We start from the raw sequence: 16598 nt of genomic DNA, 5'->3' as shown, positions 1-16598 counted from the left end.
GAATAAGGTGTTGGCCAGGTTGTGAAGCTGGCATGTCCCGAGCTGGCAGCCACGCTGAGGTGCACGTCGTGGGCGTAACTTCAGCGCCATGCTGTCAGTGATAAAGAGGAGAAAAAAACAAAAACTTGATTTCTAAAAACACAACATAAAACATTTATCCAGTTTCCAGTAGAAGCTGACTTTGATCTACAGTATTTACTCTGTATCAATCCCACATTAGTTGCCAACTACAGACAGTTAGTGTTTTCAGCCATTCCAGAGTTAGTAGTTTATTAATTACATCCACTCATATTGTGTTTTGAATTTCTCTGCTCTGTCGTACCTGTGCTTCAGTGCACCCAGGTTTAGATGTTTGTCTTCTGAATGAAAAGGGATGATCCTCAGGGCTGGAGCACGCTCCTCCTGTGTGTCTTCTGACCTTTTCACCCCTGTAGCTTGAACAATGTCCCCTGCGAGGACACTGTTTGAGTCTGCCCTGTGGGTCCAACAGAATAACATACTGATTAATACACATTTCGTGAACGAATCAACATAAATAAACAGACATGTAGGGAAGCTTTTATTTATTCCTTCCCAAAATTAATTGTGGTCACTGTTCCCGTTTCTTTTCTATCATTAGCTGTATGTTTACTGATGTTTTTCACTCACCTATGAGTCGGTCTAAGTGGTGAGGCGACAGTCAAAGGCACAGTCAGCAGCAGCAGAACTGTTATCTCCATGCCGCACTGGCCTGTGGCAGAGAAAGAATAAGTGATGCTGAGGAAAACATATTGTCCAGAGCTGTTCTTAACAAATGGTCTCTAGAACTCAGTATTAGCCTTAGAAACATAGAGATATCAGCATCTTTGACAAAAAAAAATAAAAATTATAAATATGTCAATCATGTGTTAGAGACATAATCTCAAATAAAGAATGAAACTTACCACCAAGAAAATAAAATCCGCGGTGGCTTTTTGAGTAAACCATCAATCCAGACATTCAGTTGTAGTTTCCCTCTGACTCTTGGATGCTCAAGTCTGTCTTCCCTCTCCACCTCGGGCCCTTTATAGTGAGATGGCAGGCAGGGTGCGGGGGTGTGTCTGTAACGTGGTCATTATAGTTACAGAGCAGCTCCCATGCTCGTAATTAATCAGTTTTGGTGGCAGTTTTATCTTCTATTTACAACTGATACCAACATAAACAACCTTTTAACAACAACGTCTAAACACAGGCATTGTAATTATACTTGACGTGACCTTGTACCTTGTGTGATGTTTACATTGATTCTTATGTTCAGTCTTTGCTCCACCGACACCCTCCCCCTCCCCATCTTCCTCCATTCCTCTCCTCTTTCACTCCACTTGCTGCTGAGCAATTGTTCCAGAGATCATTCTTTCATTTCCATCACCTGCAGGAAGCCCGCAGAGCCCAAAATAACCCCAATTCTCCTCCAGGCTTTTCTTTATCGCCCCCTTTTTTCCTGTGCCTTTTTCCCTTGAGTCACTTTTGCCGTCAGTGTGTTTATTCCTGAAATGTCCTTCACTACCCCTCCTCCGCCACACTCTCGTACAGTGTTTTGAAAACAACAGTTAGATCTTACCCCTTTCCTCAAAGATAATATTTACTTGATAAAATTACACCATTGACAATTGGTTTATGGCTTTATTAGCCCACCTTAAAAACTTTTCAGGACTGGTATTTAGCCACATTCTGACATCTCTCCAGGAAATTATCCAATAATTCTTTAAATAATACAGTGCATCCATTGGGAGCCAGTGTCACGTTTAATGTTTTCCAGCCTCTACAATCTGTTTCTCATAGCCTCTCTCTCCTTCTCTCTAAATCACAACTTCCCCTCTCGAGTCTATTGTGTACCTTTCCTGTGACTACCATCTGTGCAGTTTGTGTTGTAAGAGTTGTGCACTGAGTCACCACTGCTGCGCATGTACATGAGAGGTCAAATGATAAGGCAGTCTTATGATTTCCCATGATTAAGAACTAATTACACCAGGTGTTGTTTAATAAAGAGTTTCCACTGAAAATGTTACGACTAATGTGATGACTGGTGACTTCGTGCCAAAGCGCAGTCTTGTGGTGATCCAGTTCCTGAACACCTGCTGCTGCATGGCTTTGAGCAACGTGTTCATTTTTGACAAATGAACAGACATGAGCAGGGAAACATTTTAAATCTGAGTAAATGAATTCTGTTTTAGTTTGATGCTACTGCTGTCCTATAAGTTCCCCAGATAATAGTTTTTAATAACAGCCCTCATTCAGAAAAGTACATTTCTTTGGCCCCATTAAGAAAATTTAATTAAGGTCAATGAAACAATTTAAAAATATCTTTTTCATTCCTATTATAGAGTATTAGTATGTTTTGTTTCCCTGCAGTGCACTTTAGCTGTAATTATCAATCCATATGTAGAATTTGAGTAATTACCACATTTGTTATTTCATTAAAGATCCCCTCCAGACATGCTGTGATGAATATGCTCTGCTCTGAATAATGATTTGTGTCAGAATTTTTTTTTCCTAGTTAAAATTCTTCAAATTACATCTACAGCTTCTTCCTCATTGGAAAATCTGTCGTAAACTACATATTAAACATTTATACAGATCTTTTAAAGGCTTAATAGTGGGGGTTAAAGTAACCCAAACTGCTGGACACAAGCTGTCTCCATACACATACACTGAAAAGTCCACGGTCACTGTATGTGCACTGGAAGTTTCAAGCATCCACATCACACTTGTGTATTGTTTTGCGGAGTTGCTACGGCACAGAATTATCTCATATGTCTCATGTGTTACACTCAGATTGTCATTGTAAGATGAGGACAGAGGAGGTGAAAACAACCTTTTAGTCAAACTCTGCACACATACATCGCTCTACACAGCAAAACTCAAACATTCAAATGAAGAAAACCACTATAATGAGCACTTATTATACTCTGTTAGTTAATAAAAAATCAATATAGACAACACGTAAATACACTAGAAATTCACATGAAGTTAAAAAGAAAATACAGAATGAAAGAAAATACAGAATAATATAAAATCGCCATAATATCCCAGGGACTCATGTTATGGAAAAAAAATATGTGTCATACACATACACACTCTAACCACAACATAAGGATCCACACTCCGTCCACAACAGCTTCCCATTAAGGTGGACTGGCCCTTGAAAGTTTACAGGGGGTCAAGTGAGTTTATACTACATGCAGTATTTCGCGTACCAACTTATGACAGCTAGTCATGATGTTTGACTGTGTCAGGATGACTAAAGGTCTGGGTTGCATACGTCAGTGACAATGATTGTTTTCTTCCTCTGTTTTTAAAGGTCATTGAAGGTCACCAGTCCCTTGTAGTTCTGACTGATTGATACCTGATATCTCAAGCGTCTTGAAGGAATATGCGTTTACTTCCAGGAGAGCACTTTGTCAGGACTCCTCTGACTTTTCTCCCGCTATCGCTGACGTAGTGTGCATCCTGTTGTTGTGAGACTGCAGCTACCAGCCGGCCACTTCAGCCTCTCTGCCCTGTTTCCTCTACCCACTGGGCACAAGAGCGAGCATCCTGCCAGGAAAGCCCGTCTTTCACTCGCATATCATCTTCTCACATGTTTTCATCTTTCGGGTCAAGACACTTCATTACAAGTGTGAAAACATCTTTTTCAGCTTCCCAGTACACTGACAGCTAAAAGTAGGTTAGCTAAGATGAAAACACAAACAGATTATTTAATGAAATTAAGTCAGAATTCGAGCAATATGTTTGTCACTTGTTAGCGCAGATTGATTTCTTTTGCAGCTGCTCTGCTGTAGATTAGCACCATCTGTAGCTTATGGCTGGAGCACAGTGTTAGAGTTTACTCTTAACAGTTACACACATGCTGTATTGTGCAAGAGATAAATAACCACTCCTGAGTGAACTGACTCAACCATAAAAACAGCTCCATCTTGTGGGAGAAGGCACAAACATCATTATAATAATAAAAAGTGCACAAAATGTAATTCACTGCACATTCTCATTTATGAATGATTTTTTTTTTTTTTTTGCTAAATAAAAACAGACGATTTAAGCTGGAAACAATCAGCTGAAAAACACAGATGTTATCTTAGGTGACTCTGCAAACACATTTCTCTGCAGTGTGTTTTTCAAGTCCAGCTTAGCCATCAGTATCTCCTGCGTGGTTATGCAACAGCTAGAGAAGCGATATGAAAACAAAATCTTAATAGTTGTTTTAGTGTTTCCTCAGCTGTTAACAGATTTGAGTAAAAAAAATGTGTTAAGACTGGACAGAGAAAGAGAGAGAGAAAGAGAGCGAGAGTTGTTCAGCACAAGTCTGAAAAACCTGTAAAAGGTTAGAGGGTCATCACTGAGAGATATAAGCTTAGAGTCCATTAGTGGATTATAACCATAACCACTCCATGGGCACTGCATCTCTCCTGGATTAAAGCGAGAGAGAGAAAGAGAGCGAGAGCGAGAGAGAGAGTTAGGCTGAGTGCATGAGGATGACTGGAAAGAAAGTGAACTGAGCAAATTCAGAGGCACAACACAGCAGTCTGCACATACGTGGACTGAGAAACTGACGTGGACTGAGAATCTGAAGTAAGGTTAGAACAGTGACAGCTCTTTTGAGTTAGCAGACTTAAGGTCATTTTGGCGCACCTACGAGTACATCACCTGGCTAAAGTGAATTGCCCAAGGTAAGTTTAGACAATTATATGTTGTGAAGGTCTTGTTATCTCTATTTGTATTTCCATCTTTTTTATGTTACCAATAAAATAGGTTGCATTCCTGGATAGTGGTCATGTAAAAGACGAAGACGCAGCTTTCACATTTCTCAGTGATCAAACTGATGTGGCTGCTATGATGATACGAGGATGTGCTGAGTATTTTACTGAATGGCTGTTTTTCTGCTCTTTAATTTCACACTGACTTGGTCTTTTTTCCATCTTACAAGTGAATTACAGACAACATACACTGCAGATGATGTGTTTTTGTCACTATATGTCTAAGAATGCGTGACCTCTGTCAGCACCATCCTCATCATTGTTGTTGTGTAACTTTAATTTTGTTATGGCCTGAATGATTATTCCTCTCCCTGTGTGCGCAGGAAGCATGGATGTGGATGTGGAAGGGATTATCCAGTGCATCAAGCGGGGGGATGAGAACGGTGTTCAGACACAGCTACAGGAGTTCAACAAAGAGGTGACGACACACAGAAGCGCACATGTTGTCATGTCTGGATGATACACTGCAGTCGCAGACCATTTTTGTCATCATTTCTCTCCCCTCAGTATGCACAGTGCTTCTTCTTTGATGCAGAGGAGAGGGACCGAAGGAAAGTGAGTTGGATTATGTTACTGCACCAGTTAAATGAGCAAAAGCTTACTGTCCTATCCCTGTCCTCCCGGTGTTCCTTAGACCTCGCCTTTTGTCACACCCCCATGTCATCCACCCCTCCATGTCATCCACCTCTCCCTACCCCCACTCCACAGTCTGTCTGTGATTAGTAATTCTGCTGTATCAGTTGTATCCCTGATCCCCTCTCCTTGCATACTCAGGCAGATTGAGCCCTGGCAGAGTGATTGAGTAACCAGCGTACTGCATGTTAATCTATTCAACACTTTCAGCTCTGTCATTTACAGCCACTGAACAGAAGATCTGAGGCTGTATTTACAAAGCATCTTATGGCTAAAAGTTGTTTGGGGAAAAAAATAAGGTGCTTTAAAAGTCTGTCTGTCTTTTCATTTAATTAAATTGAATTATAATTTTTTTTATATTATTTAATTAATTGATATTAATTCAATGTATTTTTTAATATAATATAATTTTATCTCATTTTATTTTATTTTGTAATCTAATCTTATGCAGTCAAGTTCTTTTCACCCTTCTATGTATTGATGACCATTTAATTTCTCTTAGCTTGTGAGTTCTCTTGGTCCCTCATGAAAAGTAGCTCTCAGCAGATTTGTGAAAAACTCTTAAGTGGAAACTCTTAATCTTGGTAAGATAAGACACTTTGTGAATATGGCCCCTGATTCAGAGTGGCGTTGTTTATCTCTCAATTTTCCCTCTCTTCTGATGCATTGCTCACTGAAATCGGACTATCCACCTCCAAAAGCAAAGAAAACTAGAAGAGGTACAGTGCTGCCACTTTAGAAATAATGTTGAAGTATTGCTTGTGTGTGTGAAACATTCGATCTCATTTATGTTGTGCTGTACCAGTTCAGGAAGAATAAATTGAGGGAGTTCACTGATTCGGACTCCGACTGTGATGAGTATGAGGTGGATCGAGGCCTCATCCTGAGACAGGTAAGTGACACTGTCACTTACTGTTTACCCAGAGGTACTGTCAGTTGTTCCATTGCAGACTACTGTTTGACTAAGCTTCTACTTTTCTGTTCCTGTCCTCAGAATTTAGCGGTTGTCCTTGTGAGGTTTATAAGAAAAGGAGTTAAATGTCGTCTGTTAAGAGTATCTCTGCGCACCCTGAGGATCCTGTCCAGGGACAAAAAGGTCCTGGGCCCCTTGGTGACCGACAGCGCTCTGCTCACTCTGGCCAAACTAGCCGGGCTGACCACAAACGATGCCAGTGATGACGCCAGCGACCCTGACTCTGAGTTCTACGATAACATCATTGCGTCTCTCGCTGAGGCCAAAGTTTTGCAGAGCCACAACGATGAGGATGAGGGTGACACTGAAGCAAATGACCAAAACGAAGAGTGCCATGCCTTTGATGAGGACGCCAAGAGTGACATCAGCAACGCCAACAGCGGAGATCTAGACAGTATCAGCTGGTTTGGGAGCCACAGGACCAGCATCAACGAAATGCACAGAGGCAGCATCCACCACAAGGAGCTGGAGCGAGGGAGGAGGGACCGCAGGGAGAGCAAGATGGAGGGGGAAGAAGAGGAGGAAGGGGAGGAGCCAGGGGAGGAGGCACAGAGAAAAGAGGCCATGAAGGTGTTGTGTAATGTGGTGTACAACAGCACCTGGGCACAGGAGAGGTTCAGTACTCTCAGGTGGGCTTACTCACATGACGCAGACAAACACACACACAACAATCCAGTACAAAACACTTTTAAATACAGCAGCTGGCTTTGCATTTCTGGCTCCATTTTGCTGTTTGTTTCTTATTGGATCAGACAATGTTAAGTTTCTTATAGCTACAACTTAGTTAAGAAGCAAAAACCAATCTAAATCAAGCCCATTTGACTCAGTATTTTTGCAGTGACATGCCCCAGTGTGCACAAACTATTTGGTAATCAGGCTAATTGTATACACATGCAGCCACATTTGATTTGAAAGCAACAAGTTCCTGCCCATTCTCTGAGGGTTGCTGAAGGTCATGACCAGAGATGTGAATCCCAGACTGAGATGGAACTTGAAAGGGCAGGCCGAGACAAATCTTGCAAATCAGCATATTTTCCGAACAGCCCTTACCTCTTGTGTTTTTTTCCCCCCATCAGGCTCATGTGTGGTCTCATAGAGCGTCTATCCGCAAGTGTCGGTTGCTCATCTCCCTCCAGTGTTCAGTTCTATGAACTACGCCTCATGTTCCTCATGACGGCACTGCGTCCAGAGCTCAGCACTCAGCTTCAACAGGTAACATAACCACACTCAACTACAACGTTACAGTATTAAATATTCAGTGCAGTGTATAATATGGTTGTCATAATATATATTGTAGGTATTTATTTTAATAATGATATGAACAGACGAAGATTCTCACACTGGCATCCTTCCCGCTCTCACACTCATTATTTTACTCTTGCAGGAGGGTGGGGTGTCCATCCTCACAGCAGCCCTGGAGAGCTGCCTGGAGGTTCAGTGGAAGGACCAGTACGAGTGCGTGCTGGATCCAGCAGCACCACCAATCTCTCTGGAAGCTTCTCAGCGCATCACAGAGATACTGAAAATCCTCTTTAACATCACCTATAGCACCCACAGGCAGGAGCCCAGTGAGGTCAGTGAGTATGAGGAGTATACTAAACCCGTCAGCCTTCAAGTGTAATGGAAATAACGAGAGGAAAGAGTCCACATACAGATGGAACGTCTCACATATTAAAAACTATTTTTTCAAAGCTGATCATTATTCTCCATGGGTGTGGCCAGAGCAATACAACTAAGATGACTCTGTCATCTCTGACCACCTTTCTCCTCCCTCAGGATGATGCTGCTCTCTACCGACACCTGGTGGCAATCCTGCGCCTCTGCCTGATGAGGAAGTGCATGCTGTCGGATGACACCGATGAACTGCAGGGGTGAGCATGAACCAAAGTAACGCCAGACAGAAATTAAATTTGCAGCGTCAATCGTCAGTGAATATCAACGATACAGATGTACTTAAAGTTTGTGGTGTCACACTGGTACTTTTTAAAATATATTTTCACTCAGATTTTCTCATCCTGTCTCTCAGTTTAACTTTATTTCAGTTCAAATGAACTGATTGCAGCTTTATTATTTGTATGCATTAGTATTTTTTACCACTTACAAGGAGTTTTGTGTTTAGGAGTATATAATTACCCATCATGCCAAAGTGAACCAAGCACGTTATCCCTGTGCTCTCTTTCAGTCACACAGTCAACCTGCTGTCAGCTCTGCCTCTGCAGTGTCTCGATGTGCTGCTGATGGTGCCTCTAGAGCCCAACTCAGAACAGTGCCAGGGGGTCAACATGGACTGTGTTCACACCCTGCTGACGTTCATGGAGAGACGCCTGGAGTTGGTGAGGGGCCAAATTATAATGGAGAAAAGGGCTGAGATGTTTGGAACAATCCTTTCCTTGTTTGCTAATACTGAAATAACCAAAGGCTGTTTTCCTTGTTTGTTTGATTCTCAGGGCGATAAGATCAAAGAGAAGCTGACACCGATCCTCAATCTGCTGACAGAGAGCTGCAGGGCCCACAGGGAAACACGCCACTACATCAGGAAACACGTAACAACCCCTCCGAAAACATGACTCCTTCAAAAAAGCTCATTTCACATTTTGCTTCTCACAGTATTTTGCTAATATTAGGAAGCAAAAAAAATAAGTATGTTTTCAAATACCATACAACAGGGGTGTCCAAACTGTTCCACAAAGGGCCGGTGTGGCTGCAGGTTTTTGTTCCAACCAATGAAGAGCACACAGTGTGACCAATCAGCTGTCTGAAGACTGAGATCAGTTGATTAAATGAGTCAAGTCTAGTGTGCTGCTGCTTGGTTGGAACAAAAACCTGCAGCCCCACCGGCCCTTTGTGTAACAGTTTGGACACCCCTGCCATACACAATTAAACTTAGAATTCGTCCCCCATCATTAGATCCTGCCTCCTCTGAGAGATGTGTCACACAGGCCGGAGGAAGGCTCCACTGTGAAGAGTCGTCTGATCCGTCTCATGACTCATCTGGATACAGACCTCAAACACTGTGCTGCTGATCTCATCTTTGTCCTCTGCAAGGAAAATGGTAAGGCCAGACACTATCATTTTTTACTTTCTCTGGATAAATGGGGAGAGATTAAATTACAATGTCTAGTCACCCTCACTTCTTCTCCCAGTGAGGCGTTTTGTCAAGTACACAGGCTACGGCAACGCAGCGGGCCTGCTGGCCACCAGGGGTTTGCTGAGCGGCCAGGGGTCCAGGACTTACAGCTCTGACACCCAGTACTCCAGCGACTCCGACTCTGACACCGAGGAGTACCGGCAGGTCAAAGATCGCATCAACCCGGTGACGGGGCGGGTGGAGGCAGAGCAGTCAGACCCCATGGAGGGCATGACAGAGGAGGAGAAGGAGGAGGAGGCCAAGAGGCTGATCATGCTCTTCAACAAGCTGTCTAGGTCAGTGCAAGTGACGTATCAATATTCTGTTCCATCCATTATGTTTTTCACATGACTAGGTCTAATATCTATCCACATCATACATTAAGTTCTTCTGTATCATGAAGTTACTGACTCAGTAACTTCCTCTTAACATTTACAGAGAGGAAGCTTCATGATAGAAGAAACACTATCGGGAATATATTTTATAGATCACTAAATAAAGTTTATTTGCATAAATTATGTGTTTTGCAGAGACAACATCATCCAGCCGATGGGAGTGGATTCAGAGGGGAAGCTGGTCCCAATGTCGGGACTGAGGGAAAATTCCCTGACTGAGGAGGGGAGGTCTGACTCAGACAACGACGGAGAAGTAGAAGAAAGAGAGAAGAACTGAAATACGTCCAATCCCTTCATTCCATTTATTCATTGATTTATTTTTGTAAATATTCAGTTTCTTAACTTTTAACATTAAAAACAAAAGTATTTGTTGTAAATATACGAACAATATAAAAGACAATTATGTAGTTCTCATCCACACCCAGCCAGCCATTTTGGAACTGAAAAAAAAAATTGAGAAAGGATATAAAAACTTTTTTTTTTTTGTATTTGTTCTACTTTGGATTTATAATAATAATGTAGAGCAAACACTGGTTTGAGGTTTGAGTAAAGAATGAAATTCTGAATTGACAGTAGATCCTGAGAGGGAACTGATTTCATGGTAATAACATGGTAATGTCCTCAGATATTTCAATAAAGTTTTGAAATCTCTTTGTTGTGATATTGTGTTGTATGGTGATAGTTTGTCATGGTGTAGCTTCATTTGAAACACTGTAGCGAAGACTCTCTATAACGTTGCTTGAAACGTTATTTAAGAGTCAGGTTAGACTCCTAAATAAAGTAAGAAAAACATCTGCACAGCATATGCATTTTTCTCTGTACGTCCTCTGATGTATTTTGGCACAGAACTGTGTTGTGCTCAGGTGTATATTGAACATACTGTGCCATAAATCTCATGTGACACAACATCAAAAGCATTCGGGCTGACTCCAGATGTTCTGATAACATCTGTGTTATTGAGTCAACTTGAACTTTATACACACTGTATTTCAATTTCATTGTGTGTGTGTTGGGGGGGCACTAGCACCGATAATGTCACTGATGTACAAAAGATCCCGTCAAATCTGTTGTGATCATATTGTCAATAGTTCAAGGTGTTAAAATGCAATTATTAATACCATTGTTGTTACCTGATCCATTCTACTGGGCTGAAATCAGGATTTAAAATGTTTCTAAATGTAAAAGCGATAATTTCTAAGATGTTTTTGTCAAGGCAAAAAAAAAAAGGGGAGGGGGGGTAAACAATGACTCTGTACAGGCAAAGCAAAGTATGTCAGCACAACTCCATCATCTGTTCCAAGGATATCTGCAGCTCTACAGACTGCAGGGAGGAGGCACCACCTTCGACAGCCATATTCTTCAGTGACTCCATTGAAGTGAGAACCACCTGAGATAGGAAAAAAAAAAAAATACAAAACAACACAGAGAGGCAGAAATCAGATGCAGTGACAAGAATGAGAAGTGCAAGATGGCAAATTTGAGCTTGACACAAGCCGTAAACGTCAAGAAATTTTAAGCAATGAGACGTGTCAAGCTGGTTTCTTTAAAGTAACTTTTTGTATAAGCTTTCCATTGCTCAGCATGCGCTCCTCTGTAGAGGCTCGGGAGCAGAAAATGCTTTTACACCTGAGGGATCAGCTGTCACCACCGGTATTCAGGCTTTGTTCCCTCTGTGCTATTAATCAATACTGAGACAAAATTGCCTCTTGAAAAGTGCTGCTGACTACAGCTCCCTTGAGTGGGCAACTTTGGGGGTTTGATCGCTCATGAAATTTGATAGAGCTACGTGCAGCAAAAAAAAAAAAAAAAAAAAAAAACCTTTTCAGCCAAACTGAAATACTGCTTTAAGGTCTGTGAGAGCACAACACTGTCTGAGCGTTTTAATAATTTAAACGTTCTCTCACCTCCACTGTGATGAGTTTCTTCTCCCAAGGCCTGTCGTCTGGCCACTTCTCCCCGAGGCAGAAGAACAGGGAGCAGGGAGGGCTCTCTCTCCCATCAATGAAGTCCAGTATTCCTAAAGGGATATGACAATCAATCACTATCAATCACAACACATCACATTTATTCACAGGTACGCTAACAAAAAGCGACATCATTTTTCCTTTGGCCTACCTCGCAAAAACTCCCTGAACATGTAAAGGGGTTGAGGCTGCAGTTTAGAAATCTCCTGGGGTTGGCTGCTGCGATCAGACTTAAAGAAGCTCCAAAAGGCTTTGATTTCACCCTGTCGCCGGCCGTAGACCACATGGCCCGAGACCCCTACTTCCAAACCGTCTCCCAGCTTGTCCAGGATGCATTGGGTCAGTTTGGCTTGAGTTTTATCCAACATGGGCCCAGGACTCGGCAAAAAGACCAAGGACAGACCCGATTCGTAGTCCAAAAGTGTCCCGCTGAAATCAGGGCTGATGTGGAGAAAACATTCATTTTACGGTTGAGATAACTGAATAGCAGGTTATATGACTGGCAGAGCTCTGAGAACATTAAAGGAATAGTTTGACATTCTGGTAAAAATGCTTATTTGCTAAAACTATTTCCAGTCTTAAGGGAGGCTTTTCATCTCTCATTCTCCCTAATAAGAGATAAAATGAACATTTGCCAGACATGTTTCCACTGATTAAAGCTTCATTTTTGATGTTACCTGTAGACTAAGCGGATCCCAGCTTCATTCTCAATCAGCTGCTGAAACACCTTCACCCCTCTGTAGTACACTGATATGTTGAAATGAGTCTCTAAGGTTTCAGAGAGAGGAGAAGTGTGTGAGAAAAGGTGTTTCACAGCTCCACTCTTAAATACAACACCAGGCAAGAATGTACCACCACATCAGGCCATGTAGTTTTTAAATGACATTCTAAAAGATATTCATTTTGAATGTTTCAGGAGGGTGTGACCGTGTTAATTCCACATCTCAGTTTTTCTTTTTACGTAACATCCATCAACTTACTGAAATTATCTCCATTGCTGGTCTCGTTCACAGTATGCAGGAACTGCTCCGCCAGCTGCCCACTACACGCCCCTCCCACAGCTCCCCCCATTGGACCTGCTGGTTGCTCAGGCAACCCAGCTTCGCCGCCTGCACCCTCAAACATTACTGGATACTGCTGTTGCCCAGGCAACGTGTGTCCACCAATCACAACCTGATCCTGTAGCTGCTGTTGCTCAGGAGGAGGCTCAAAGCCTGCGGTGCCCTCTGTGGAAAAGTTGGTGAAAATGAAAAACTGTTACTAGGAAAGTACCTTGGTTACTCTTTGTTTTGTGCTCATGCTGCAGTGAGGAAGAAAAGATCAGCACAGCTGATAAGTCTACCTGCTTCAGGGCCGATGTTCAGTCCCTTTAGACACTCTTGGAGAATATCGTGGTTGACAGTGGATTCTGCTGGAAAATAATGACTGATTCAGAAATATTCAGACAGTGTTTGCACATTTCTAACTATCAACTTAATGAAAATTATAATACCTTTAAATACATTTCCCCTCTAACACACACATTTCATACATTTCATGCCAGGAGAAAATAAATAGTACAAAAGGGGCTAACGTACCTGTAAATAGAGTTTCTTCTGGAAGGTAGAGGCAGTCATTTATGCTTGAGACAACCTGGCTCTACGATATCACAGATACACGTCTGAATGAGTTCATGTGTAGTTGTGCAACTACACAGCATTTACATTTCACTTCTTGTGTTCCTATAAGTATGCTCCACAAACACAGTTGCTTACTTCTAATATAGGATGGCCGCAATCCTCAGACAAATCAGGGTTATCTTGGTCCTTGGATCCTGCAGAGTTAGCTTTTAGAATGAAAGCAGCAGAAGTACTCTGATTACTATTTTGTCATCATCCATTCCCCTCAGAAACCCCTCTTTAATCTTATAATCCCATTTACAACAGGTATTCGCTGGCATGCTCTGCATTTGCATATTACCTTGACAAATCTCAGCCACGGAAAAAACATAAAGCCAGATATAAACATATGCAAGGTGGAAAGCTTGGAGATCATCCAAATCGAGTAAGGAGATGATCAGATGTGCACTGAATGTGGCCACACTAACAGAAAGCTGCTTTGTCATTTCAAATTCAAACATAATCCACATGCAAGTAGAAAAATAGCAGTGTTTGCTTGTGTGAGGTGAATTTACCATATTACCTGATTTTTGTATTTATCTAATTTCCAATCCCCAGTAGTTTAGAAATGTGAAAAATCAAGCAATACTTTGTTAATTAGATTAAGTGCAGTAATAAAAAATTGGATTAAGCAGAACAAAACCCCTTTCTGGGATTATAAGATACACAAGCAGAATAATTTTGCATGAACAAATCTGGAAATGTGCGTTTGGATTTCGCAAGGCAGAGAGGCAGAGAGCATTCTTTTTCTGTGCAGCTTTAAGGCCAGCTGCCAGTGAATACATGTCACAAAACGATTAATAATTAACAATAATTCATTTGGTTATTTTGTTAGTAGGTCATTTTAGTAGTAAAGAGTCCTTTTTTTTTTTTTTTTTTTTTAAAACTTGCCTGTTTTCCAGTACAATAAAGGACCAAATGCTGACTGTCTATGGACGCCTTGGTGGATCCTCACCTCCTGACGCTGACTCATCCGGCCAGCGAAACACTTTATGGGGGTTAGCGGCATCGTTCTTGTTGTCGGCAACCATTTTGAAGCCTTTGGCTCGGAGGGCACTGCGGAAGTTCCTCTTCCAGACTGATGGGTCTCCCTGGGCCCGGCCATTGCCGCTCACCTCTGCCCAGGCCTACAGAAAAGAAAGAGGTTGAACATAGAATCGAAAAGACAAAAGGTTTAGTATGTGATGGACTCTCATTTGTTGCTGTGCAGAATGGCATGAATGGGATAAGTTCTGTCAAAAACATGTATGATCAGATTCTATTACTCTGCCACTGATACCTTTTTATATCATGATATTTATGATGGCTCTGCATGAGAGATACCTTAAAGATGAGAATGTCAGTGTCGGAGGAGTCCTGTCTTAAAGCGTGTTTCCATGGGATGGTGAACTCTGTTCCTTCCGGGTTTGTCCACTGGACACCAGGATACCTGCCGCTGTCAATCTGGGTTCGCAGCCACGGGATGAGCAGTGGTTTAGAATGAGACATTTCTGCAGGAGCGAGAAAAACTGTCACCATGTCATCATATGCATGTATTTTTTATTTGATCTATATTATGTATTGATATGAATTATTAGAATGTTCAGGTCCACCTCAAAGGACACCTTTCACCTGTAGGGGGGGCCATTTACTTATTTTTCAATTAAAGGGGACTAAATGAAGTAAACAGCCACTTACATTTTACAATCTTGAATGAACTGTTCATAAAAAAAAATACACATTTTGAAAACTTATTAGAATTAGGCATTGATTGTTTCCACTGTTGTTCCCCACTCCCACAAAATCATCAAAGGTTCAAGAAAAAGTAAGCAACATGCAGTATCCTGATTTCTGCATTTCTGGTGAAGCTGGGAAAACGGGCTTATATATGCAATTTCTAAATGGCAAGAAAGGGGAAGCAGGCGAATGTGAGGCCTGGCGTTCAGCACTCAATACAAAAAAAAACACATATACATATGTGTGTGTGTGTGTGTGTGTGTGTGTGTCATTCATTGATTTTTATTTTCTTTAATTTTTAAAGTGTCACTGTGGAGAACAGCCCTCTGTGGTGCCAAATATTATCTAAGTGTACAGTAGTTTAATCTTTGGTCTTCACCGTTTTATTGTATTATTGCATTTAAAGTGCTGTAAAGTCACATAAAGAGGAAATAGCCACTTCAGTACTGAAATTGAATACAGCAGCCAGCTTCAGCAGATGTGTTTACTTTCCACTTTGTCTATTAATGCACAATAGCAAAGAGAAATAATCCAGTGACTTTGTGACCATGTTTGACGAAAGAGCTGAAAAAAAATAAATAAATGAGAGCTGGGGATTTACAGGGGTTACATACTTTGTTTCATGGCTGCCACACAGTTTTTCAACAAAGCGCTACTGTTAAAGATTCAGACTCACGTGAAACGTTTCGACAGCACGAATAAAAACTCTCCTACCTGTAATGAAGTGGTTTCAGCCGGTGCAGGTGAGCGTTGAGTTCAAGTGCAGTCGTTTTCGGGGGGTCTGGTCTGATGCAGGGTAGTGTCCGCAGGTATGTGTCACCGGTGTCGGAGCTGTGCGACTAACTGTCCTTCAATCCCAGCCGCTAAAATCTTTAAATACCGTGAAGGGTCCGGCCACTGTCTGAGTCCTTCTCGGGAAACTCCGAGTCTTCGGTTTCGTTTTCCAGATGTGACGTCGGCTCGGTTTTGTACCAGCTGGTCCGGTGGGTGGGGTCAAACCGCTCACTTTAAAATTTATACACTTGTGAGGACCTCCCGTTGATATGCTGTAACCAGGCTGTAACCCATCCCTTTATCTAAACCTTTACTCTGAAGTTAAAGATTCTATATATTTAAAGTCAAATAATATGCTGTTAAATACTTAAATTTGCTAATGTTAATATTAGTTTGTGCCTGATATGTTTTTTTAATATAAAAAGAATAATTCAAACCCAGATTTAAAGATTCAACAGTTTTCGTCTGTCAGATTCTGCCTTAATCAACATCAAAGTCAGGCAACAATGAGTAAAGCACATTTTTTGTGTGATGGGGGGAGACTTTTAACTTTAAACTATGTCTTAACCTCCCAGAAAGTCATTTG

At 41.6% G+C, this 16598-nt stretch overlaps 2 protein-coding genes across 5 annotated transcripts; one reads left to right on the top strand and one right to left on the bottom strand.

Moving 5' to 3' along the window:
* Positions 1-5100: 5100 nt before the first annotated feature.
* Positions 5101-10233, top strand: LOC121201151 (synembryn-A). The gene is made up of 13 exons (XM_041066828.1): positions 5101-5190; positions 5280-5327; positions 6107-6124; positions 6211-6297; positions 6400-7007; positions 7455-7590; positions 7763-7951; positions 8155-8249; positions 8561-8711; positions 8826-8921; positions 9286-9430; positions 9522-9801; positions 10036-10233. The coding sequence occupies exons 1-13, from the start codon at positions 5101-5103 to the stop codon at positions 10175-10177; spliced, it is 2085 nt and encodes a 694-aa protein (XP_040922762.1). The 3' UTR covers positions 10178-10233.
* Positions 10234-10308: 75 nt separating this feature from the next.
* irf3 (interferon regulatory factor 3) lies at positions 10309-16171 on the bottom strand. Of its 4 annotated transcripts, none has more exons than XM_041066830.1 (11): positions 15953-16171; positions 14846-15030; positions 14478-14649; positions 13619-13689; positions 13442-13502; positions 13207-13275; positions 12845-13090; positions 12542-12632; positions 12016-12305; positions 11805-11917; positions 10309-11287 (listed from the first exon to the last, which is right to left on the bottom strand). In XM_041066830.1, exons 2-11 carry the CDS (start codon positions 15008-15010, stop codon positions 11174-11176), a joined length of 1392 nt encoding a protein of 463 aa, XP_040922764.1. In that variant the 5' UTR covers positions 15011-15030; positions 15953-16171; the 3' UTR covers positions 10309-11173. The 4 variants fall into 4 exon arrangements, with proteins under 4 accessions (XP_040922764.1, XP_040922763.1, XP_040922765.1 ...); XM_041066829.1 differs by having other exon boundaries at positions 14846-15012; XM_041066831.1 differs by having other exon boundaries at positions 13207-13272; positions 14846-15012.
* Positions 16172-16598: the final 427 nt, after the last annotated feature.

Source organism: Toxotes jaculatrix, chromosome 21, assembly GCF_017976425.1.
Source record: "Toxotes jaculatrix isolate fToxJac2 chromosome 21, fToxJac2.pri, whole genome shotgun sequence".
NCBI classification, from domain to species: Eukaryota; Metazoa; Chordata; class Actinopteri; family Toxotidae; genus Toxotes; species Toxotes jaculatrix.
This window is presented reverse-complemented; position numbering and strand designations above follow the sequence as displayed.

Excerpts from the sequence above, each read along its gene's own strand:
- LOC121201151 (XM_041066828.1), top strand. The coding sequence starts at position 5,101 with ATGGATGTGGATGTGGAAGGGATTATCCAGTGCATCAAGCGGGGGGAT. Across the intron at positions 7,952-8,154 it reads ACAGGCAGGAGCCCAGTGAG|GATGATGCTGCTCTCTACCG; the intron begins GTCAGTGAGTAT and ends CTCCTCCCTCAG. Across the intron at positions 8,712-8,825 it reads TGGAGAGACGCCTGGAGTTG|GGCGATAAGATCAAAGAGAA; the intron begins GTGAGGGGCCAA and ends TTTGATTCTCAG.
- irf3 (XM_041066830.1), bottom strand. The coding sequence starts at position 15,010 with ATGTCTCATTCTAAACCACTGCTCATCCCGTGGCTGCGAACCCAGATT. Across the intron at positions 13,690-14,477 it reads GGATGAGTCAGCGTCAGGAG|CTAACTCTGCAGGATCCAAG; the intron begins GTGAGGATCCAC and ends TCATTCTAAAAG. Across the intron at positions 12,306-12,541 it reads GGGATCCGCTTAGTCTACAG|CCCTGATTTCAGCGGGACAC; the intron begins GTAACATCAAAA and ends TCTCCACATCAG.